Here is a 25580-nt window from a genome sequence, read left to right on the forward strand (position 1 = left end):
TGCGAGGGTCATCGTTCGTATGTATCAAACCGAAGAGGTGACCGACCGAGTTGTCATAAAGTGTTCTTTGCTTCGGAAGGCATGTTACATTATGGACCAGGGCTTTCATTTATATTATCATAGGCCATTGTTGCTATTAGTTTGAAGCCCGACAGTCTTATGGCCAGCCCTGTTTAAGGTTATCATAATGGCCTGTTAGGTACCTAACCGTTGAAAATTTGGATATGCAGTCGCCACATGTACAACAGTAGTACTCAGTTACATCGGGTTAGACTAGCTGTTGACTTCAATATAGTTAGGAAAAGGCTAGGCAGACGCAAATGGCTAAATGGTTGATTTGAATGAGAAATTTCGATGTTTTTCCAATGAAAATTAAAGAGCTCACAGAAATAAATTATACTTTGCCTTGAATACATAAAAAACAATCTTAATTATAAAAAGTCTTTTTGTTTGTTTAAGTTAGTACTTACAATGCTAACTAAAATTAGAATAGTAAATTAAGTTACCTTGTTAATAAAAATCTTCAAAAACATTTATTTTCGTACCCAAAGTTTTTGAATAAAGATTTTTGAATCTGACCCCATTTCAGATAAAGGTTCTACATTGCTAGATAGAGGTTTAGGAAATCTTGGGTGTTGTGAAGTTTGATCCCCGAGACCCTTTAGGTAAACCAATAATCCGGGAGCACCCGTATTAATTCCGCTCAGTTTAATTACACACAGACACACATTTCCAGAAACTAAGATAAAACGGTTTTGGAGTCATCATTAAGCTAACTTCACTATTCATGTAACGTTTTAGACTTTATTATCCTCAATTATTCTGTCTGTATTCCTTCTTCTGGTTTTTTCATCAATCTCATCTAAATGGTTGTTATTTATGTTTCGAAAATTATGTCTGATATCAGTTAGTATGTAAATTTTGGTATCAAACATACCTACTTTAATTTCAGAAACAGAATAATTATGATCTTTAGAATAAGTGCTCTTTACATAATTCCATTCAAATCGACAACTCCTAAAATCAGACGCCCAACAAAATCTTAAAACCAAAACCGATTACTCAACTCAGTAATCAAACATACTTCCAATCACTACCCTCTAATCACAAGCACCACTAAATTTTAATGACATTACCGTTCCTTTGTACCACACAGACAAAGCCATACAATGTATGTATAGTAGTATAACACCATCTCGTATCACAGAAACAATAGCAACACTAACGCATCAGCCAATGTTTGTCAGAACACCTTTGAGTTTGTCTTGATTGATGTTTCATTAACAATGAGCAAGTGGACAATGGCCGTTTGTAGACTAAAATACAGGATCCTAAATGATTGTTGCGTTGAGAACTATGCTTTGTACTTTATAAGTCTCGATTTGTTGCTAAACTGAAGTAGAATACGTTGAAACTGAAGTGACACGACTCACGGTCGGTATTACAATATGTACTCGATATGTTAGTGTATTTTTGACACCATTATTAAGCAAAGATGATGGAAGATATCTGGAATAGACAAGGACTTTACAAGTCAGAAATTGCCAGTCTACCTTGGGGAAGTGTGGAGATAATCAAAATCGTTTCAGTAGATTCAAACGGTATCCCCAATACAACCTACAACCTTAAAAACTATACCACTTTATATGGACGACATTGTTACAAATTCCAAGCACACTAGCTGGCCACTTTAATCACATTTAAACCACTGAAAAGACGGTCATTAGCCCCCAATTTCACCTTGTCCAACCTTGCACCAGGGTCTAAGATAACCAAATAAGCGTACTAATTAATTTTGACACCGTTAGGGTTAACATCGCCTGCAGTGACCGCCAGACAAAGATATTTTACCCACGTTTAACAAGATGTAATAGACTTACAAGCAATGAGAATTTAGTGCGAGATATTTAATTATGAATTCTGGCTTTTCTGTGAATGTCTGGTCAATGACTGACTGGGCCAAATGGCAAAGACGAGTTGCGGTTAAGTGGTCTGCTAGGATTTATTTGCTTTTATGCAGGACCTTGCCTTATATTTAAAAGGAGATGGCAAGATGCACAAGACCTATTTAAAGTCCCCATAGGCAATTTTAGATCAACTTGATGGGACAGATAAAAATTTATTAAAAGATTATTACCAGATTTGACTATAGATTACACGGAACAGCTCGTAGAAATAAACTTAGACAGCTAGTAAAAAAATTTGCTTCATCTAGTTAGACTAGAAGCCGACCTCAAAAAAGTTGGGAGAAAGGCTAGACAAATCGTGATTTACTGACAATTGACATCAAAATAATATTTAGGTATTTCCCATTAAAATGTGCTCCTGAACACAAAATATTCAGGTACATACCGAATGAGGTTCAACAAATATGTATGTTTACGAAAGAATGTACACACAAATATGTTTCCAAAGAAACGTATTTTATAACGCGGGACAGGAATTTTGGGAGTGATTCCTTTTTTGTTTTTTTTTTTTGTTCTGGTTTAAGCAAATATGTGGGTACAAGTACCTGGGAATGAGGTTTTGAATTATTTTCTTTTTAAGCCTAAGGGTTAAGGGTGAGGGCTAAAAATAAAGCTGTGTTTTTTTTTACAACCCTTACATTCTTTAAAAAAACATTAGCCGACTATAACATTATTTGCATAGAATGCTTTTACACCAGAAAATTTCGTCGCTCGTATAAGCCCAGTTTTTCTCTACGTAGCCCAAATCTAACTGCCCCGTAGAACATCTGCTAGTATGAAAACGATGTTATAGACTCTAGTCAACCTATCTTAGGCCTTGATTTGGAAATGAATTGAAAAAATAACTCGTGTAACAGTTACTTTGCTATTTGACTGAATTTAATACGCATACTTTGACCATATTTAGTATCTATCACCAAAACTACAATCACAAGACTAAAAAATAAGAAAAATCTTGTTCGCTCTAAAACGGTTCGTTCTAAAATATTCTTTCATTCCAGGACTGGACGTTGAAAGTGAGGTTCGTTCAGAAACGGGACGCGGGCATCTATGAGTGTCAAGTATCCTCCCATCCCCCGACCAGCATCTTTTTAAGACTTGACGTAGTGGGTAAGTGTACTTGCAATATATTTTATTTTATTTTGCAAAGTGAAAAATGTTCGTGAAGTTTTGAAAATGGATTTTAGGAGATGGAATTGTGATATTCGCTTGGAAGTATTGGAAATTAAGAGGTGTTTTAGTAGTAAGTTGTGATGGTTTCGATAGATATATGTTTTTTCATTGTTTCTTCAGTTATGTTTTAACCAGTAACATTAGAATAACCGTACAAATATGGCTGTCAATCTAACTGCGTATTGAAAGTACATACACAAATCTACCTTTCTGTAATAGATTTTTAACTTTATATTGTTATCTAATGTGTAAAGTTCAATTTTGATTGGGACAATTTACAGTAGCTTAATATAGTGGCGGTACATTTACAATCTTTATACATAATCTGGCCATAACATAAATCTAAGTTTGTTTCAGTAGCTATTCTAGAACGCAAGCATACCCTCGAGAGAAAACTGATTACAAAATTATAATTCAGCTTGTTAGTTTATAACTAGACCGAATTAAATTTAGCATGCATTACATAAAAAAGTCATTTTAAAAAGTTACAAAAAACGCAAAAAAAAAACTATATTAAACCGTTAAGCTCTACGCAATTTCAACTTATATGATGTTAGGTTTTAAGCACACTAATAGGTGCTTAAGTTTATTACCTAAAGTACCTACTTAAAACACCTGGTACAGGGTAAAAATGTTACCAGAGGGAGGCATAATTATATTTTCTAGTAAAATGCTCTTACGTGAAAAACGATAGTCTCTCACGGTAACTATATTATTAAAGTTACCTACCTCCTTATTTTATAATACTAGTAGATTTTCTCCACGATTCAACGCGAGTCCTGAGAGAACTACTTACTGCAAACGGGTAGAAAGTAGCGTATATATTATTTTTCAGGCTCTAGACTATCATCATCATCATCTCAGCCATAGGACGTCCACTGCTCAACATAGGCCTCCCCTTTAGATCTCCACAGATACCTGTTGGAGGCGACCTGCATCCAGCGTCTTCCGGTGACCTTTATAAGGTCGTCTGTCCACTTTGTTGGAGGACGTCCTACGCTGCGCTTGCTAGTGCGAGGTCTCCACTAAAGACTATGCTTGTACTAAATTATATTTAAATAAGTTTAGTCGTTTAAGAGTGAAAATGTGATAGGTAAGACAGACACAGTCACTTTCCTATTCATAATATTAGTATTGGTTATAAACTAAAATAACTATTGAGTATAGAATAGAATATACCAAGTATTATTCCAAGATTTGATATGAAAAAAAATTACATCATTCAATTTTCTTTTTCATAAAATAGCTAGAAGTAACAGATATAAATTAAGTATAATTTTATATAATATTACGAAGAAACAAAAAATATCTCATTCATAATTCTGTCAGAAAAAGGCACAATTACGTGAATATTTCTGGGAAACCAAATAATAACGTTTCTGAGAAAATAAAATTCTTTGGTGAATAATTTGCCGATACATGATTCGCAGTATTCAGTTGAATTTATTTCCATTTAATATTAAAAGATATTATAATTATGTATTTATTATGAAACTTCAGCGATATAAAAAAGTACTGAACTGTATTGAAATAAAAAACCGGCCAAGTGCGATTGGGAATCGCGCACGAAGGGTTCCGTACCATTATTTAGAAAATGAGCAAAAAAACACGTTTGTTGTATGTGTGCCCCCCAAAATATTTATTCACAACAGAAATACATCATCTGTGAAAATTTCAACTCTCTAACTATCACAGTTCATGAGATACAGCCTGGTGACAGACGGACGAACGGACAGAGGAGCGAAAACAATAGGGTCCCGTTTTACCCTTTGGGTACGGAACCCTAAGAAACTCAACTCATGAATGGCTAAACCAATTTGGCTGAAAATTTTCGAAAAGGACCCTATATTCAGCATTGGATGTTCCAAGGCTGAGATGAAACATCAAAATATTCTTATGCAAGCTTTTTCCTTCGCACATTTAGTTATAAACTAGCTGGTGCCCGCGACTTCGTCTGCGCAGGTTTAGTATTTCGAACAATATGTTTACAAATTGTAGCCTATGTATTATTCTGATGTATAAGCTATATTATTGTAAAGTTTCATTAAAATCCATTCAGTAGTTTTTGCGTGAAAGAGTAACAAACATCCATACATCCATACATACAAACTTTCGCGTTTATAATATTAGTAGGATTAGCCTATGTCATTTAAAAGGCTCTAGACTAATCGGTAAGTACTAAATTTCATGTAAATTGATACAGTAGATTTTCAAAAACCCAGCCTATCCACTCTTTAAACCTCCCCAATATTCATCATCCTCCGAGCCTTTTCCCAAACTATGTTGGGGTCGGCTCCCAGTCTAACCGGATTCAGCTCAGTACCAGTGCTTTACAAGAAGCGACTGCCTATCTGACCTCCTCAAACCAGTTACCCGGGCAACCCGATACCCCTTAAACCTCCCCAATATTAAAAGGTACAAAATCTCAACCGACATGGTATGACACTTATTACTTTTTACAACCAAAACCCATATTAATATGTAAATAGCCCTCATACTCTCAATAGCCATCCGTAAAACAGTGTCCTGAAATAACCGTAAAAATAATCATTAAAATCATTTTAATTTTTTACGGTAACAAGCTTTTCAAACGACTTTATTTCAACTCCGACCTGTCTACCGTTTTTAAAAAAATATGAGCCGGCATTTTTATTAATTCGGGCTGTAATTTTATAGGCCGGTTACGCTTGTTTGTTGTAAGGAAAATGAGCCAATTAATATAATACGTCCAAGGCTGATTTCAAGGCTGTTCTCATATATGGAGATCAGCCAGCTGCGCAGGACATGTTATAGTGCACAAGCATTTGCGCAGACACAGGTGCAATCACTATTCCTTCACTCTCATAGCTCGATGGAACGGCAATCCGACACGACCGGAGAGAGATCAGGCGCAGGACCGACATTAACGTGCTCTCCGATGCACGGGTGAATCAATCACCAACTTCCAGACTACAGGCTGCTTTTTGAAAGTTCATAAAACACACAAAGCTATTACGGCCCGACCCGGGATCGAGCCCGATACCTCAGTCATAGCAAACGCTTTTGCTACCAGTAGACCAACGAGGCAGTCAAAAACTATGAGCCAACATGTTTATTAATTTCTGACGTAATTTTATGGCTTGTTTGTTGTAAGGAAAATGAGCCAATTAAAACTGATGTCTGGTACAAAATGACAAGTGAAGAGTACATGTAAATGTACTGGATAGGTAGTTATTTACTCGCGTACACTAGTTTGTGATGATATTGGTCGTGTTTTTGTTTATAACGCTCTCTCTTTTATGAAAAAATATTATTTTTCTTTGCATCGAAAGTATTGTAGGTGGTACAGGAAACCGAACAGATACTGTTTTAAAAATTGTGTTTAGTAGTGATCAAAACATAATTATCTAGATCGGATTTTGATTCCAATGTTTTTAGAAAAACTGTTTTTTATACTTAAGGAAAATACCCACACTTTATTGTGTGAGTAAAGACAAATAATAAAATTGTAAGCCTTAAAACCAGGATACATTAATCGTAGCTTAGAACCCAATTTACAGCTTACGGCTTACAATTTAATTACATATATTAACAAGATTGTTATTTTAAAACATCATCGTTATGCATATGCGCTTGTTCTCTCCCCAGTCGTGGCGGATTGCCGTCCCATCGGTCTATGAGAGTGAAGGAATAGTGAGTGCACTTGTGTCTGCGCAAATGATTGTGCACTATAATATGTCCTGCGTAGCTGGCTGATCTCCTTATATGAGAACAGCTACCATAGCTGAAAATCAACTGGGACGCTATTATCTATTTATATAAAAGAAAGGCATCTTATTTACACTACTTATAAGTAAAGATAGGCTGAAACGTTTAAGCTGAAAATTAGGGAGGAAGTTGATTAGACCCGCGAAAAAGATATGGGATTGTTTTTGTCAAGAAACCGCGGGAAAAAGATAGTTATTATTATTTTAAAACAATGTAAATAACCAAAGGGACTTCGAAATACTTTCATAGACCATAGTTATTATTGCTTCCGCGCAATTTTCAATGCTTTTGTTTTCTTCAAACAATGCTGACTTTGGAAACCATAAAACCACGTATTCACTGGGAAACAATGTTTCAGATACACAGTTTCTGAAACATCACGTAGATGTTTACAGCAACAATGTTTCGGAAACTGCCGTCCACACCGTCAGATGTTTACAATATGTCGCCCGCGGAAGTAGTGTTGTTGTGTGGTGCCTACATTTATTTGCATAAGTCCATTTCTAGTAAAAAGAAAAGAAAAAGAAAAGAGAAATTACTTGCTATGAAGACATTTATTTGGCGTTTATAAACAAATGAAACACGGGTGGGGAGCACAGAAACATTCGATAAACACGTAGTGTTTACAGAAACAAAATTATATGTTTCTGAAACAAAATTATTTGTTTCAGAAACACGTAGATTTTGTTTCTGAAACAGTGTTTATAAACAATTGTTTCTCAGTGAATACATGGCTTATAATTATAAATGGTACTGTAGATAATGAAAGCTTATTGTTAATAATACAGGAAAGAGTATTGAATTAAATTGTCAGGATAATAAGTAGGTGAGATGTTTTTGTGTGTTATAAGTTAATTTTCCGGTTAAAAGAATGTTTAAGAAAAGATTGTAAATTATATATAATCTATAATATTTTTTTTTTCTATTCAAAGTCAAATCATTTATTTCATTTAGGTCTTTACAAGCACTTATGAATGTCAAAAATATAACTAAGTTTGATTCTAGTTGCCCATGTTCATTTATTTACTTTATGTTTACATTTTAAAATATTAATTCTATTTATATTCTATAGCTTATTATTAAGATAGAGAGGTTCTTTGTTTTTGAAGAGGTCTCAGAACCCAAAGGGCAGATGAGAGACTGTTTTAAAAAATATTTCAGTGTTAGCCCATTTACTTAGAAAGGACATAACCACAAAAGGTTTTGATACCATTTTTTATTCTGCAAAGTTTAAGATTTTACATGTACTTTTAAGTCTCAAGTTAAGTTTTAAGATATAATCTTAACAAGATACCCACTTAAATATATTTTTCTCGACACGTCTCAAATAAAGTACTAAGTTACATTTTTAATAACCCACTCGGGACTTCTTAATCTACTCACGAATGAAATTAAAAAACGTAACCTACAATCCTAGAATTCACTGACGCTCATAAAAGTAATATTTTTCGAAAAACTTTTTTGAAAAGAAACTCACTTAATACTTAATATTACATATTCATGGAATTTCTTACTAAAATGTAGTTTTGAGATTAAATTAGCTTTGTGCAGTTGAAAATATTATTTATCATACATTTTTTGCAAATAATGAACTTACCTTTATGCAAATAAAAAAAAAAAACTTAAAATTAAATTTTTGATTTTTATTTTTATGGTGGTTTTGTATATTTCAATGTTATAAAACATTCCATCTCCAACAGGCTTTGGGATTAATTTACATACAAGGCGGAAAATGGCAAAACAGAACCTACTATCAAACAAATTCCACGTTTAATTCCATTAAAAACTTATTCCATCACCAATTCGAAAAATCTTCCCATTTTAGGTATATAAAAAAAAAATAGTAAATTCTAAAATCTCCCTACATTCACCGTAAACCACAGAGGAATGAATTTCATCCCCTAGTCATGTCATGCGTAAGCAATTCTGTACAAACGCGAACGAATTACCTTCTCTAAAATTTCGTAGCTGGACGTTTTATGAAACATATATTTTGTGCAAATGTCTTCATGGTGGGTCTCACACTACCACAGCCTGTGCTCTAGTGAGCGTTACTGCTTCTGAATTATAAAAGGCTAATTTATGTTGGTATCATAAGTTTTAGCAGTATTTTACAGCAAAACAATTTTAAATTTTTTAAATTATGCTGTGATGGCTTAGAAACTATTCTTTTTTTTATAATGTTGATATACTCATAGTAAAAATAAAGCTGAAAAGCATTTTTGAATGTGCATATCTCGGAAAATAGAAGAACTATTTGTCTAGAAAGGCTAAAAGTTTATTTTTATCTGGTTTCGGGAATTAGTTCCATTGAGACGTGGGTGATAGATACTACGGGGAACAGCCAGTTATTTTAAATTATCCTTTAATAGATGGCTAAATATTTTTTGAACCTAAGTGTGGCCAGTGTGAGACAAATCTCATTGACCTAATTCTAACAGCCTGAGATTGTCAGCCAAGTATTACTAGAAGTGGTATAAAAACTTTGATCGTTGTGGTCCTGAGATTTACAGGCTGAGTAAAAACTTTTGCTCGGTTATCTTAAAAACAAAATGCATTCAGTCTCGTGGGAAAATCGATGTAAATAACAACTAGTGTGGATTTGTAGGTATGACTCCGAGTGTAAAATGTGTTTGGGATTTTTTAAGTACCTACATAATTCTCAACTTCATACCTACATACTTATTTATATATTGGGGTCGACTTTCACTTTAATTGAATGCAGTTGAGTAGCAGTTTTTTACAGGGATCTATCTGACCAGGGTAATCCAATACCCATTAATAAGAGCTTCCGAGCTGAGGAATACGTCATGACAAGATCAATCGACCAATACGACTGTTCCGTAGCCAGGAATTATATGACAAACACTATGTTAAAATTACTAATTAAGCTGTAAGAAGGAGACCTTATTTCTTCTTGTATATTCTTTATCTTAAGGACTTTATAGTCTGAAATCACCAACATGCATTGCACAGGGTGATTATCACTCAATCCTTCTCCGTCCGAGAGGAAACACACAAAGCAGTGGGACGGCAAAAAGCCTCATAATGATGACATCAAAACTAATAGAGAATTTTCTTCCACAGAGGCAAGAGCGCAGATATCAGGGCCTACAGAGAAGTACCTCAAACCAGGGTCTACATTACGGTTGCAGTGTTCTGTCGTACAGACTACGGAAGCACCAGCTTTTGTGTTCTGGTGAGTAGAATAGATTTTTTTGGGTGGCCATACCGATAAGGCACAACGGTATTACAAGGGCTTAAGGTACCGACAGCAAATAAATGTACGTTTTTCTCAAGAACGTGATAAATTCTTTGTAAACAGTTGTTTTATTTAAGAAAATAGAAGTTAATGTTGTTGGTAAACTTGGGTCTAGTACCTATATTGCAGACCGTCTATCTCAAGATCCGCGATTAGACAGTTGATATTATCACTTATTTGCACTTTTTGTTTGGTTTGAGATTACGTCAGTTAGCATAGTTTTAGAAATAATTTATTTCAAAGTCGAAGAACTAGTTAAAAACTTATGAGTAATTGTTAATTTTTTTTTCTGTTATACGTTTTATTCAATAGTTTTACAAATGATCTTATGATAGGGAAATATTAAAACTAAGTATCAAAATATGAGTAATTGTATGCAAGTTATATATTTTTAATGTAGAGGAATACAGTCCCATAATTTTAATTAAACTTTAAGTTTTCTACGATATTAACACAAGTTAGAAAATATTGTTTTGAGAAGTTGTTTTATAATAGAAACTAACGAACGATAAGTATAATTTATAGAAATATTTCATGCTAGTTCGTGTCTAATTAACGAAACTTTTAATAGTCGAAATTTTACTTACTTTTCACCTTCTACTAATTAATAGTAATCAACTTTTATGAGTTGAAATTCTATCTTTATCTTGACTTTGAAAATTATAACGAGCCTTTTAGTTTCTTTTTTGAAAAAGTATTTAACATTTTACCTTGGAAAACTATTTAACAAATAATGATTATGACATTAATTTATTAGAATTAATAGATCATCTGCCTAGTCATTTCTCAACTATATTAGGGTCGGCTTCCAGCCTGACCAGATAATACAGCTGAATACCACATTATAATGGTATTTTACAAAGAGTAAATGCCTACTTTTAGCTTCTCAACTCAGTTGTTTGAGAGTTCTGTCAAAAAAAATCGACACAAAAATCAGTTAGGATCATTCTTTGAACAGCTACATTTTTATTCAATAAACGAAACTCAATTTATATAAAAAAAAAAAAAAAACAAATAAATTGCAAATAAAACCAAATACATTTCTATTCTCATTGAAATTACCACATTGCATGTCAAAAGCAATTTTCCCTATCACAAACCTTTCACATAGGATAATAAATATAATAAGACGAAAAAAGAACAAAGTGAGAAAAAGGGAACTTTTCCTACATTACGAGAAAAACGTAGAAAACAGACAACGGTGACATTTTCTTGATGACTCACCAAATTCAATTTGCACCCAATTCACTATAAATCAAGTAATAAAATCTATTTCTTTGCTGTTTGTAGGTATTTTTTATGGAAGACAAAGAGTTTCTCTTTATTTCGCATGTATGTACCATGTTAGAACTACATACATGTTAACCCTTTTCTAATTCTTCGACTCCGCCAGAAGTTATATTTTTCGAGTTCGATTCTCGTGTCAGATCGAAATCGTTGTGGAGATAGAATTTGGCTTAATCATTAGATTCGTGGAATCTGGAAGTTGGTGATTCATATACCCTATGGTATATATGGTATATTATACAACTAATTATCGGTTCTGCACTTGATCCATGCTTCATCTCTCTCCTGTAGTGTCGGTTCGCCCCGTCCTATTCCTTCGCAGCTGGCTTAAGTCCTTATATGAGAACAGTCGTTGCCAACAGTCGGTTTGGACGCCATCATTAACTTAAATTTGTTCACTTCATGGCATCGATAATTTCATGAAATAATTGATTTTACGATATATGACGATCAAAAGTAATCTTGTCTATTTCGTGAATTAATCAAGCGAAAAGTTATAGGTACACAAATATTGAAAAAAGGTTTTTATCATACCTACGTCATCTTAGTATGTCTACTGTTACATGAATCTATGTGATTAGAGCATCGATCTGAATGTGGTTTGACCTGAATTCCCGAAGGCGAGAAACCTCTGTCTATTGCCAAATCTATGGATGACCGCATTATTGTGTGTCACAGTATTATTCTTGATTTACCAGAGATTGTTATAGTTTCAACCGCGTTCATTGAGAATTACTCTGATAGGAATTATCGTATTAGCCTTAGATAATTTAGCAGTAAAGATATTTACCCATGCTGCTGTTACTTATGAAAGCAGGTTGATAGATCACAAGGTTAAGCAACGGATCGGTCTTTGGATGGGTGTGAACATTTTGTTTTATCAGGGTCCTCCATGTTTTTAAAGCACTTTTTGTGTATTGGATGCTATAATTAAAAAATCTAAAAATCAGTCGATACGGGTAATCAGAAGCGGGAGTCTGACAACCGGTCTTATCAAGGGGTATTTGGTAAATTATTAGAATTGAGTTCAATTAGTACATAACACAACCTTAATCAGCTAAGTAAAACAGAAACCAACACAGAAATATATAATCATAAAAATTCTACACTTCCGTGCAGAAAAAATGGGACAGCTATACACGTAGGGATGTTAAGAACAATATAAGTAACACTTACCTCAGTCCCGGTCGAGATTTATTACGGTTCATTTAGATGAGTTAAGTGCTTTCACAGATGTGCACTTTATTTACACACCAGCGGGTTCGTTCGCGAGGGGTAGGTACTTTTTCGCTGCAAGTAAGTGTATTTTCTTTTTTTGGTTTCTTTGTTTACGTTTTCTTTATCTTTGTTTGTCGTAAGATGTATTTTTTTTTTTATACCAAATGTCAATGCTATGATAAATATATAAATGTTATCCAGATAAAGTTTTTGTAAAGCGCTGTAACGTAGAAATGTTATTTAAAAGCGATATTGAAATCGAGATCAGAAATTAACAATTTATAACCTAAGTTAATTATAGTAGTTTTTAAGTAAATACCTATTCATTACTTTTAGGCAAGCATGCTTCAACTTAAAATACAGATCATAGCCTACCATCAAATAAAATAGTGACCAAATAAATAACTATCAAGAATTAAGAAATATGTAATAATAACACACTTAAACCATTTGACACTATATCTATAGTGGACTTAGGGCCCTGTGCGTGAGGTCTATTATAAGGTTATGATATCTGTTGTGTTGTGTCTGACACAGACATGTAAGTCATATTCGAATGATATTCATATTAAATAACTGCTATTGTATTATAATATTTCTGGTAATTCTCAATAAGATTTACACCGCAAAGCTAACATACAGTCTACTCACAATACTAAAATCCATAATTTCTGCCTACCCATTACCCAAAAACCGTCGTAATATTCATACCAAGTAGAACCATCTTAAAACATTGTTTGTACACAAGTTTAAATTCCACTCTTCACATGAATAAGAAATGAAAAGCTGAAAGGTACGGTCAAAAACAAAACTTACTTGTTATTACTTTCAAATAACATCGAATTTGAAATAGGGTTACTTGTTTTACATTTTCATATTACTTGGCTACTTGTTTTTACTTTTGTTTTGGGTTCGTTTAAGTTTTGAACATGAATATTTATTTTTTGAATGTTTTTTTTTTTGCAGTTATATTGGCACAAAATAGTGATAAAAAGATTTTTGATAGATAATGTATTTTGTTGCCAAAAATGTAAGTAGGTGAAGAGGTATAAAAATGTGAAAAAAATTTAGTGTTTGTTTAAATCACTCCCATTTTATAATTCATTTCAGAACAAACCAACATCCATTAAAAAAATATATAAGCAACGTACCTAGTGATTATGTCTTAAGCCATGTATTCACTGAGAAACAATTGTTTATAAACACTGTTTCAGAAACAAAATCTACGTGTTTCTGAAACAAATAGTTTTGTTTCAGAAACATATAATTTTGTTTCTGTAAACACTACGTGTTTATCGAATGTTTCTGTGATCCCCGCCACGGGTGGTGGGCCACGGGTGGTAAATCAGTTGCGCAACATGTGCATACAAGTGTGGACGCGTGTTTCATTTGTTTATAAACGCCAAATAAATGTCTTCATAGCAAGTAATTTCTCTTTTCTTTTTCTTTTCTTTTTACTAGAAATGGACTTATGCAAATAAATGTAGGCACCACACAACAACACTACTTCCGCGGGCGACATATTGTAAACATCTGACGGTGTGGACGGCAGTTTCCGAAACATTGTTGCTGTAAACATCTACGTGATGTTTCAGAAACTGTGTATCTGAAACATTGTTTCCCAGTGAATACGTGGCTTTACTTAATCAAAGTCAAATCCAAAGGTTTTTATTTCATATCTAGTATATATCATAGACCTATAGTATGTCTATAATTATAGTATATAATTATGGACCTAATACAGGTGCTTTAGAAACAGCTTAATAAATTCATGTTTTTTTTACACCAACTGTACCACAACATAGCTTCCCCAAATGTGTGTCAGTAAGGCAAGCTTGACACATATCTGAAACTGGACCAGTTTAAAAGAGCAAGTTGCAGGCAATTGCTTCAAGCACTTGCTTTCTGGCGATTGGCCAAAATATCCGTCCGGGTAACCGCGGATGATTTGTGGTTGTCCACTTAATAACTGGTAATTTTCTCACCTTTTTATAGTGGTCGGATAAATAACTTCTGAACAAAATTCGTCTTACCACAAAAACTTATAAACGTCAGTTTAAGACTTGTCTAAAAAAATGTCAGATTATGTCGTTGACATATGGTTCATTTTGCAGTCACAATTTTTTTAGACAAGTGTAAAACAGATGTTTTAGTTTTTGTAATAAGGCCAAATGAGTTTATAGTTATTATCTGCATTACATTATAGAGAAGAGACGATTCTCTGTAGGTAAAGACAGTTTGTAACTTAAATATATATTTTACCTTGTCACAATAGTGGACACTTAATGATCAATTGGTAGATTTGGATAGGTTGACCTGCTGGCTTCTGTATAATCACACAATCTGTGTTTTAATACATTAAAGATAACTTGGCAACTCGGCCACTACTGAGCGCTTCTAAGCTTGCGCATACAAACGCAATGTGCATGTATATTATATTTACACACACATGATTTCGTAAGAAAAAAAAATATCCCACTTAATGTCAACAGAATTACCTCCTATCTTTCTAAAGTCAATAACCTCTTTTGTATCCTACAAGCAAATGCCAATAACTTTCACTAAAACGTAGGAGTTAATCCATCAAACCCACCTTCAAAACAACATACAAAAAACGCGAAAAAATGGTATTTAAATGTCATTCTTTTTAACTGTAATGCGATCGAAAACTCAAAGAGCGCCGCTGACAATTTAATTTGCTTGGCAAAAGTAGGTTTGGCAAGGCCGTGACTTGGCAACGCCTATGTGACGGTAATTTCTTACACATCGACGTTACAATGTAGGTTTTAGACTGAGAGCCCGTGGCTGGTAGGCCTTTGTTATTTTGTATGTTTTTGTAAAGGCTCTGATATGCATGTTCTTGATACCAAGCCGCATAACCGCATAGACAAGCACTGCCACAATCATCTAACCCAGATGTTCATGATAATGATGAGGGGGAAATTCACAAATTCACAATTTTATTATAAATTAGTGACTACTATGAAGTTACTAAAGTGTAGATACTTGTGTACTATAGATACTATTTTGCGTACCCGGATAAAAAGTAACCTACAGATTTCCTAAATAAATTTACTATCAAGCAATGAAGGAATTTTACAAATTAAAACCGCGAATCCTGAAGATTAACGTATTAATCCAAATAAGCCTACTGTGTGAGGCAATAACAGTGAAAAAGTGAGTTTGGTTAGGTACTTTTATCAATAGTCCTACCTTAAGTAGAATAGACACGTATAAAATCTCTGTCTATATAAAAGGGTGCTAATTAAACAGGCTTCTTTTTAATATCATTATTCGCCCCCAAAAATGTATGTTGCCTTCTAAATTACTAAGTCAGCCACAATTAATAAAGCGTCGAGCATCTAAATAATACTATCTTAGCCACGAGTTATCTTCCACTCTAAATACAACTCAGCATGATGGTTATTTTTTTGCATCTTTTGTAGCATACATTCTAACAGTAAACTTCTTGAATACTATTAAATTACATCATAAAAATATTTATTTAGCTTCTAATTTTTTAACTCGTACTGAGTTTTTTGTTTAAAATATAACACTTCTCATATTAATTGACCCAGCATGGAAGTAAGCATGCAACATGCAGCAAGCATGGCTTCTGTCACGGCTCCGGCGCTGCGTGGCTCCGGCGGTCCCATGCGAGCTTATCGTCGCAGATGGTTTTCACGCTCACCACCGCAGCTTCGGCTTTCTGGCCGGCCCTGCCGGCCAGCCTCAGCCGCGGCGGCGAGCGCAGAAACTACCTGCGCCTCAGCTCGCAGGCCGCCTCGCCCCTCCGCGCCTACGCGGTTTTGAATTGCACTCTAGGGGCAGGGCAGACAAGACTACGTGTTGTTGGTTTTGCAGCGATTCGTTTTCCTCACTAAATTCAATTTTTAATACAATGTTTTTTAATTGAAGGTTATAAATGGCAATATGCTAAATAAAATGAATCCAAATTAAATTCTATGTTCAAAAAAAAAACGAGCCAAGAAAAACGTTGATCTCGTTTTTCTTGGCTCGTTTTTGGAAAAATGTGGCCGAGTTAGTAAATTAGATGACAATGTATAAATAAGAAGGACAAGTGACAATAATTGATGATCTTTTATTGAAGCTTTCTAGTAGTTGGCGTTGTAAAAAAGACGAATTAGTTTATTAGAGGCTATGTCATTTCCCCGTTGCTTAGTCATAAAATTAGAAGTTTAATCATGTGCCCAATAAATAATTTTTTGGCTAGACTTATAATTTCCCTATAAAAAATAGCTAAGGTCCGTCAACCATGGGCTCCCAGTCTATTCCTATTTATTCCCCAAGATTTTCCTCGACTTTCAGATTACTGATTCCTTTTTCAAAGTCAACAGAACTTAAACGAATTGCTGTTTTATTTTCGCGAAATTGTTTTGTTTTATCAAGTCCGTCGTCAGCTTATTATGATGTTGTAATGTTATTTTTGCTTTTAATTAAGCTGCTATTTACTTGTCTGTTAGAAGCTTCGTGAGGCGGAAGATTATTAGGCAGTATTTGTTTTGGTGCTTGGATAAACTTTCTGGTATTACAATTAGGACGATGCTTAGATAGGCAGAATTTTGTTTTCTGCGGCTGTTGGGCTGTTAATTGTTGTGTGTTTGATGTCAATAAGGTTTCAGATTTGTGTTTGGTGGTATTTTCTTTTGTTAATTCTAATGGTGAATAGAAACAACCAAATTATTGATTGCGAATAAATATTTTTATTAGCAAGTTATTGACCCAGTATGTACTTCATTTCGGATATAAATGAGTGGCCATCTTGTAATGAGCTCCTCCACGTTTTGGATAGAACGCTAAATCAGTAGGTCACGGCTCTCATTTGAACATCTTTGACAGTCGTTACGGGTAGTCAGATTCAGTCCTACCAAGACGTAACGGGTTGCCCGAGTAACTCGACCTAATATGCAGTCATCCATGTAAGACACTGGTTCTCAGTTGCATTAGGCTAGACTGGAAGCTGTCCCCTACATACTTGTGTAAAGGCTAGGCAAGTAGATGGATGGAACATATTTTGCTTTAAAATTGTTCTTTTGTTGTCGTCACGGGTAGTCAGAAGCCAGTAAGTCTGAGACCAAGGGATATTGGGTTGCCGACAGGCAGTCGCTCCATGTAAAACACTGGTACCCGCTTCTTATTAGACTGGAATCCAACCCCAACATAGATGCAAAAAGGCTCGGAAGATGATGACTTTATATATCAAATTTTCTTTTGGGGTCTCTCTTTTGTAAATTTCTGACGTCCAAAACGTGCTATTTTGCAGCCAAGTTTGAATAAACTATTTTTTATTTATATTCATTCAGCTAGGCTGGAAGCTGTCCCCAACATATTTGCTACATTCCTAGAAAATTTTAGGGTCTAAACCTGCAGATTCTATCTTTTATTTTGTAACGACGTCAAAAATAATCCAATGACCCCTCCCGCTGTGGGTTAGCAGCGGTGAGGGAGTGTCAGACTTTTACTGACTAAAACCGTCGTGTTCCGTCGTAGGCCTTTTATGTACCAGAGCCGCGGTAACTCTTTCTAATAATCCTGTAGCCCCGGCACGCTTTGGAACTGCTGGACCCCTCTTGAAGCTAGACAGGACTTGGAAATGCAATATTATGTTCCTCTAAAATTATTCTTTTATCCTCAGGTACCACAACAGCAGAATGATCAACTATGACGTGGAGCGAGGGATCAATGTCACCACGGATCCGGTACAGCGGCTGTCTGACCTGCTGATTCCGGCAGCCAGTGTGTCTCATGCTGGCAACTACACTTGCGTGCCAAATAACGCCGTTCCTGCTAGTATATACGTCCATATATTCAATGGTGAGTCACTTCTTTAATCTTAATCTTGTTATCCAGTGAGTTGCAGGTTTAATCACCTAACAAGCCCAAGTGTCAGAGTTTTCTCTAATTCTTAGATGACAACTTCTTAAATGAAGATACCTATATGAATATCTGTTTGTTTGTTTTACAAATTGTTTTCAAGTTTTTCTCAAAACAGCAGTTATCTATTTTTATACCCATGCCAACCCGGTATATTAACATGTATCTCATTCATCGTAAAGTCATTATAATTTCTGGAAAACTTAAACAACTCAAAATAATTAATGGAACTAAACATACTTAAAAAAAACTCAAGTACATATATATACGTTTCCTTTTATAGCGTTTCTTTCAAATCATCACAACACAAATAACCAATAAAAAATTTGTTAAGCCATAAAAAATTAAAATAGCTACTAAAGAGCTAAAAAATGCAATAAAGAACTTCAAGAGCCAATACAGTTATCTTCAAGGTGCACAATAAAAGAGGAAAAGTGATAAAAATTTAGTTCGAAGCAAGTTTGGCACTAACCCAGCAAAAATTGCAAAAAAAAAAGAAATTATAAGTGTTCTGTCCGCTCCTAGGTGATCAAGACTTGGATATTTTATTATATTTTCTGTTCGCAATCAGATAAGATAAGATAAGATAAGATAAGATAAGATAAGATTCCTTTATTTATATTTTATTTCCAGAGGAAAGAGATTTAAATTATATTTGCTGAAAAGTCTTGATGTTAGTGGAAAAACGCCTTGTTTTATATTTTTGTAGAATTCTGTCAGAATAGTTTGTAGACGTAAAGGTATTTGTTAGATTAAAATAGAAATAACGTTGATTTCTTAACATGACTTGTTTGTACTTATCTCTCTTTTGTAAAGGAATAAATCTTTTAAATGTAGATAACAATTTTCCATAAAATTAAACTGATCTTTCACCAGCGGTGTCACCTGCGTCCCGTGGGACTTATGTATTTGAGTACCGGGATAAATGGGAATGGGAAAACCGGGATGAAAATATTCTTATAGCCTTCCTTGATAAATATAATTATTTTTCGAATCGGTCTATAGAGTTACTGAGATTAGCGCGTTTAAGCAAGCAATCAAATCAACTCTTCGGCTTTATAATATTACTATAGATGACACCAATCCATGCTTAATCCGTTGTATGTCTTAGCGCAGATATAGATGAGACACAATTGGTTTTCTATTTTTTTATAATTAGCGACATACAAACATTTAAATATAAAGAAACCAACGTTACCGCCGTTAGGTGCTTTTGTATAAATAACAATTTCTCAAACATTAGTGTTACAATCACAAGAACATTACACAAACGGAAAATAAAAACTACCCAGTAAGTAATAAAACAAAAGACAGAAAAATAATATCGTGCCGTTTCGTCGCCAGCAAAAATAAGCTTTCCGTATAAATTGTAATATTCCCCGGCTAATTTGAGAAGGGTCGTCATAATATCATAAAATCGAAAAAAGGTCAAAATTGTTCCTCTCTAGAAGTTCAGAAAAATGTGTACATGAAAGTATTTTAGGGTGTTAAAAGGTACAATTTAATTTGTAACATTATATGGGATGATCGTTTCACACATTTTTTGTATGAAAAGTAGTAGATAGGTACAAGCCTTTCTGATAAAAATTTACAGTAATTTTAGAAACATACTACTTACATCATTTTGTCACGCATATTCTTTGTGTAGGGTTATATATGTGTACACATTATACAGTTATAAAATATATTAATAATTCATTATTAACTAATATATCAAATACAAGCTTTTGCCCGCGACTTCGTTTGCGTGGAAAAGTGACCTGCAGATTTTTGGTTTGACCAATAGATGGCGCTATATGTCCGGAAAAAAAATATTTTTACATTTTTTGTAATAAAAACTATCCTATGTCCTTTCTCAAGTTCCAAACTGTGTCTGTGCCAAATTTCACACAAATCGGTTCAGTAGTCTAGGCGTGAAGAAAAGACAGACAGACAGACAGAAAGACAGACAGACAGACAGACAGAGTTACTTTCACATTTATAATATTAGTTAGGATAAAAAAAAGGTTTGTAAGTAAAAGGTCTGAAACTACTAAACCGACTCGAAAAAATATTTCACTGTTGGAAAGCTACAATCTTCCCGAGTAACATAAGCTATATTTTACCTCGGCACGGGGGAGTAGTTCCTATGAGACGCGGGTGAAGAAAATTTTCAGGATCTCAAAAACGAAGGCAAACACTAATACAGCCATTTCCAGAAAAGGTTATTTTTATAACAAAACAAAGAATATCATTAAAGAAGAGATAAGCCTTGTGGATCCACAAGATTCTTACATATTTCTTGGAATTTGTACATTGTTATATCCCACTAATATATAAACACGAAAGTACGTACGTTTGGATGTTTGCTATTTTGATGAAATTTTGACAATTATAAACTTCCGTTTATAATTTATCGGAACGATATATTAGCTACTTATTATTCAGGTACAGCAAGTAGTTTCCAAGGACTGCGGGTGAAACCACGTTAACCAGTTAGTAATTTTATAGTATTTCGCTTTCAATCAGGTAAGATATTTTTAGAATCTGCTGAAGTTATACAGAAAACAGGTGATAAAATAATTATATTATTATAGTACATAATTTATAATGGGGTTTCCTGTTATTCCTTACCAAGGAAACATGGATTCCTAGAAATACTTCACTTAATTATCTTATTTCTATAGATAGATAGAGAATTAAAGAGACAATTGAGACTCCTACACTAAAGCGCCCACTTATCTGAGAATATTACTTTTATATACTAGTTTTTACTCCCAGTTCCACTCGTTGCACAAAGGAACTACTTTCCGCATTAAAATAAAAAGTATCTATGACTTCTCTTAAATTTTTTTAACCAACTTTAAAAAAGAAGGTTTTCAGTTTGAACTGTATTTAGGTAGGTACGTGTGTATAGTTGTGGGCGATTTTCTCACGTTTGGCTGAGTCGTTTTTAGGGTTCCGTACCCAAAGGGTAACGGGACCCTATTGTTTTCGCTCCTCTGTCCGTCCGTCCATCGGTAACCAGGCTGTATCTCATGAACCGTGATAGTTAGAGAATTGAAAAAAAAAAAAAAGAAATTTTCACAGATGATGTATTTCTGTTGCCGCTATAGCAACAAACTGAAAACTAGAATTAAATAAATATTTTGGGGGGCTCCCATACAACAATCGTGAGTTTTTTGTCCGTTTTATAAATAATGGTACGGAACACATCGTGCGCGAGTCCGACTCGCACTTGGCCGGTTTTCTTTTATAATGAAGTTTTACAACAACATTACATTTCAATTAATTCATGACAGACAGCTAGTTTCCCATTTGTAATATTAGGTACTTAAGCATTGTAATTATCTCTTAAACGCCAACATATTAAACGAAATATTCTAGCGTGTAAAGTGCGGAATTTTAGCACAAATTAGTTTGAAAACTAAGCCTTCTGTAAGAGCCTTTTGTGAATATTAATGACAGTTTCTTAGAAACAAATTCGTAATATATCACAAATGAATTCAGTTGTCTCAACAAGTGACTTCTAGTGTAACCAGAGCACAGTTTTCGGATAGTAACTTCGCAAGGATTGTTAGATGATAAATATATGTAATACACAGTCTTATTGAAAAGAGAAATTTCTCCTTTTTTGGAAAGGGTCAAAAAGAGGTTATATTTCCATTGTGCATATAAATAAATGATGGTAATTACCTAATAAACAGAGAATAATGCAGAAGAAAAGCAATAAAAGTCGTTTTTTTTTGGATTCCAATAAATCTATTTGTTGAGTTGCTTGCTAGAGAAATAAGTTTTTCATTGTTCATACGGAGCTAATATCACATTGAAATCACAAGAAATCAAAACAACAGCTTATTGAAATCTGGAGTGAGTGGACGATGCGTTACTCGTTAAATAATATCAAACCCCTTAACGAGTTATGCTCGATTAAACTTAATTCTATACAAAACTTAAGCTTTATATTATAGGTCTCGTTTGGGGTCGTTAAAACTTCGACATTTTTACCACGACATAAAATTACGTAAAAAATACACCCTTTTTTTACTTCTATCAAATCGTTGCCCTTGATTTTTACTGCAATCAATAAATCCTTCAACTAAGTACCTACTTTATCTACAAAGGCCTGACTATTCGATTTAAATCGAGTCTTTGGTTGATCGAGAACAAATCGAGTCAATCAGGTGAGCAAGTCGCGTGAATATATCAAACGTTTCAGTAGGCTTAGATGTGGAAAATGCGGGGATCCGATTTATGTCTCATAGTGTTTGATTTGATTCCCTTCCTCAAGTAAATTAAAGGGGAGACGTACTTGGGTTATTTGAAGAGGAAATGCAGTACATTTTGATAATTAAATCTTGGAATATTATAAGACCCGGGAAGATATACCAGGCTACAATGATAAGGATAAATATGTATATTCGACGTTAATAAATGCATAGTAAATGAAAGGTACTGCAAGCATACTTGCTTATGTTTCATGCACTCATTTTTATCAGCAAATAGACGTCTTAGTCTTGGAGATATAATTTTACTCAGTAGGGCTTTATAAATAAAATATTATTATATCAAATAACTGCAGGATTTTGCCAGCCTAAAACCGCCAAACAATTGACCTACAGCCATTATAATAAAGCCAGCGACCAAGTCCACCAACCTCTTTGATCTCTCTACCAACTAAACTTGGCCGATATTGATAAAAATCAGCTACCGACAAAATGCGATCATCTGTACCTAACTGTACTTCTCATCCATGGAGAAAGGAAATATAGCGGAGATGCCATAAGGAAGGTAGCTCAGGCTTTTTGTAGGTCAAGCAACGTACGGTAGGCGTGATCAAAAGGATCAGTTACCTACTAGAACTAATGAGACGTTCGGGTTCATTGTCAAATCAAGACCAAACTGCCAAAGATTGATCTTGACGGATAACTGGTTTGAAAAATATGAGCGGGTTCTAAAGAAAGCGTATAAGGACGGAGCTAGTAACGTTCCTCGGCTCCTGAACACCCACATTTTGGCGCGCTTCTTAGGAGATTTTGCGTTATGACATATCCGCTAGTCATTTTGTACTCCATGATTCTTATCCAACCCGATGAGTACCCCTTCCTAATAATTTAGTATTCGGATATGCCATCGAGATATTTTTCTTCCCGAATGAATTTTACGATATCAATTCACTTAAGGCTGTGCATAATTTATTGTGGAATGAAGAATGAATTTGGTTTTGCACTCCACTCAGGAATATTATCATCATCAGGCTTTGTAGCTTTTGGCAACTCATTGGAAGACTTGTTTTTATTTTAAGCTATTCTTCTTTATCATTTTCTTGTATCCTGATATTTTCTTGAACTTATCTTATTTTTGGTGTTCTTACATAACTACTTTATAAATTAGATTTTATTTTTTTATTTATCTTACTAGCTGTTTCACGTTTTCATCCATGGAAACGTTTAACTTACCCTAGTAGAAGAAAAAATAGAAAATCACACTTACAAGTTACCATTGGTTATTGCCATTGGTAAAAGAATGTTTAAAATCGGTTGAACTTACATTTTTATTATAACAGTGTAGTTTGGTATATCTAAAATTATATTAAAATGAAGTCTAGTGAATTGAATATATCACATGATCTATATTAAAGTACATTGATATCACCAAAAACACTCTCACAGCAAACCGCTTTTCACACTAGTCAGATTAAAATTTATATTCCTAACAAGTGAACCAAAAACACATCGGGGCTGGACCTCATAGATAGCAGTATTTATTAACTCTATGGCATTTTGCTCCCAGACAAATAACTTTATTGAAACTCTTGCTAACATTATAAATGTAAAAGTTTGAGAACAATTTTAATATAGAGATAGGAGAAACTAGTAACATATATATCATGTACCTAGTTTAAAAAAAAAACGAATTTTAAGCTTAGTTAAGAACCTGTTTAAAATCGCCAACATAACATAAATTTTATAAGTTGTCTTCCACGGTCAAAAAAAAAAAACTGAAAAGAACATTTGAACCCTTTGCCAGCAAAACTGTTTGTTCGAAGACGCTATGATTTAACTAATATAAGTAAAGTCGGCCGAAAATGTAGTCAATTTACTACTCGACCCGTTTCATTTGAGAGTCATGAAACAACAACATCGCTTTTCCCTAACACTACATTAGGAAAAAGAACCTCAACGATATTAAATGTCACAGAAACTCTAAGAACAATGTACACTTAAAATTCCAGACGTGATTAAAATACTAATAAAACCTTTTCTTCCACAGGTGAAAATCCCGCAGCAATGCAGTCATCTTCACCAAGTTTCATCAATCGTCTACACAGCTTCTTATTACCAACCCTCATTAGTTTAAACCTGATACGGTGACAATTTCACCAGCTGAACAACTGAAAATGTACTCTAAATGTAATAGCGCATGGTCTATTTTTGCATGGAGTGTCTCCTCTGCGGTGTCGAATAAATTCGAAAGGTTATTACAAGTAACTGGAGGCGTTGAGTGTACACGTGTTTTTACTTTACCAAGTCTGTATTTACTGAGGACATCAAAGGACCATGAGTCAAATTGGGCTCATTGTCCAACAGAGTTATAGCATATGCCGTTGTGAAGGTTTTTGTTTGTACTAAAATTGTTACTATGGGCACTACCTTCAATTCCATGGCAAAAAAAAGATATGCACCTAAATAGGTTTACATATTACGTAGGTATACATTCTGGTTAAATGAAATGGGTCGAGATGCCATCGCTCAGTATTACTGCTCGTGTCTAACAGGTAGACGCTCAGTAGGAAGTTGTGCTCATATCATTTCAATAATATGGTATCTAGGGTGAGGCAGGCACTCACAATTTAGTCCACCGGCAGGATATTTAGACGACATTATTATTGATATTGATTGAAATGTTAACAAAAATAATTTTAACTGTTAGCAGCTGTTTTATTTTTTATGTATACATTAAACCTGGAATTAAAACTAGTTAAAGGTGTTCAATAACAAAACCTACACTGCCATAACAGCACTACTTTTTGCAGAATATTAGTTTATTTA

General features: G+C 34.2%; 1 protein-coding gene across 1 annotated transcript in view; it reads left to right on the forward strand.

Moving 5' to 3' along the window:
• The window catches only part of LOC124642313, a 62330-nt gene extending 37253 nt beyond the window's left edge, over window positions 1-25077 (forward strand). Inside the window, exons 4-7 of the mRNA XM_047180692.1 lie at window positions 2969-3077; window positions 9975-10086; window positions 18311-18489; window positions 24802-25077. Coding sequence (XP_047036648.1) covers window positions 2969-3077; window positions 9975-10086; window positions 18311-18489; window positions 24802-24902 — 501 coding nt within the window. The 3' untranslated portion in view covers window positions 24903-25077. The remainder of the gene's footprint in view (window positions 1-2968; window positions 3078-9974; window positions 10087-18310; window positions 18490-24801) is intronic.
• Window positions 25078-25580: the final 503 nt, after the last annotated feature.

The sequence above is a fragment of the Helicoverpa zea genome, chromosome 24 (assembly GCF_022581195.2).
Source record: "Helicoverpa zea isolate HzStark_Cry1AcR chromosome 24, ilHelZeax1.1, whole genome shotgun sequence".
Taxonomy (NCBI): domain Eukaryota; kingdom Metazoa; phylum Arthropoda; class Insecta; order Lepidoptera; family Noctuidae; genus Helicoverpa; species Helicoverpa zea.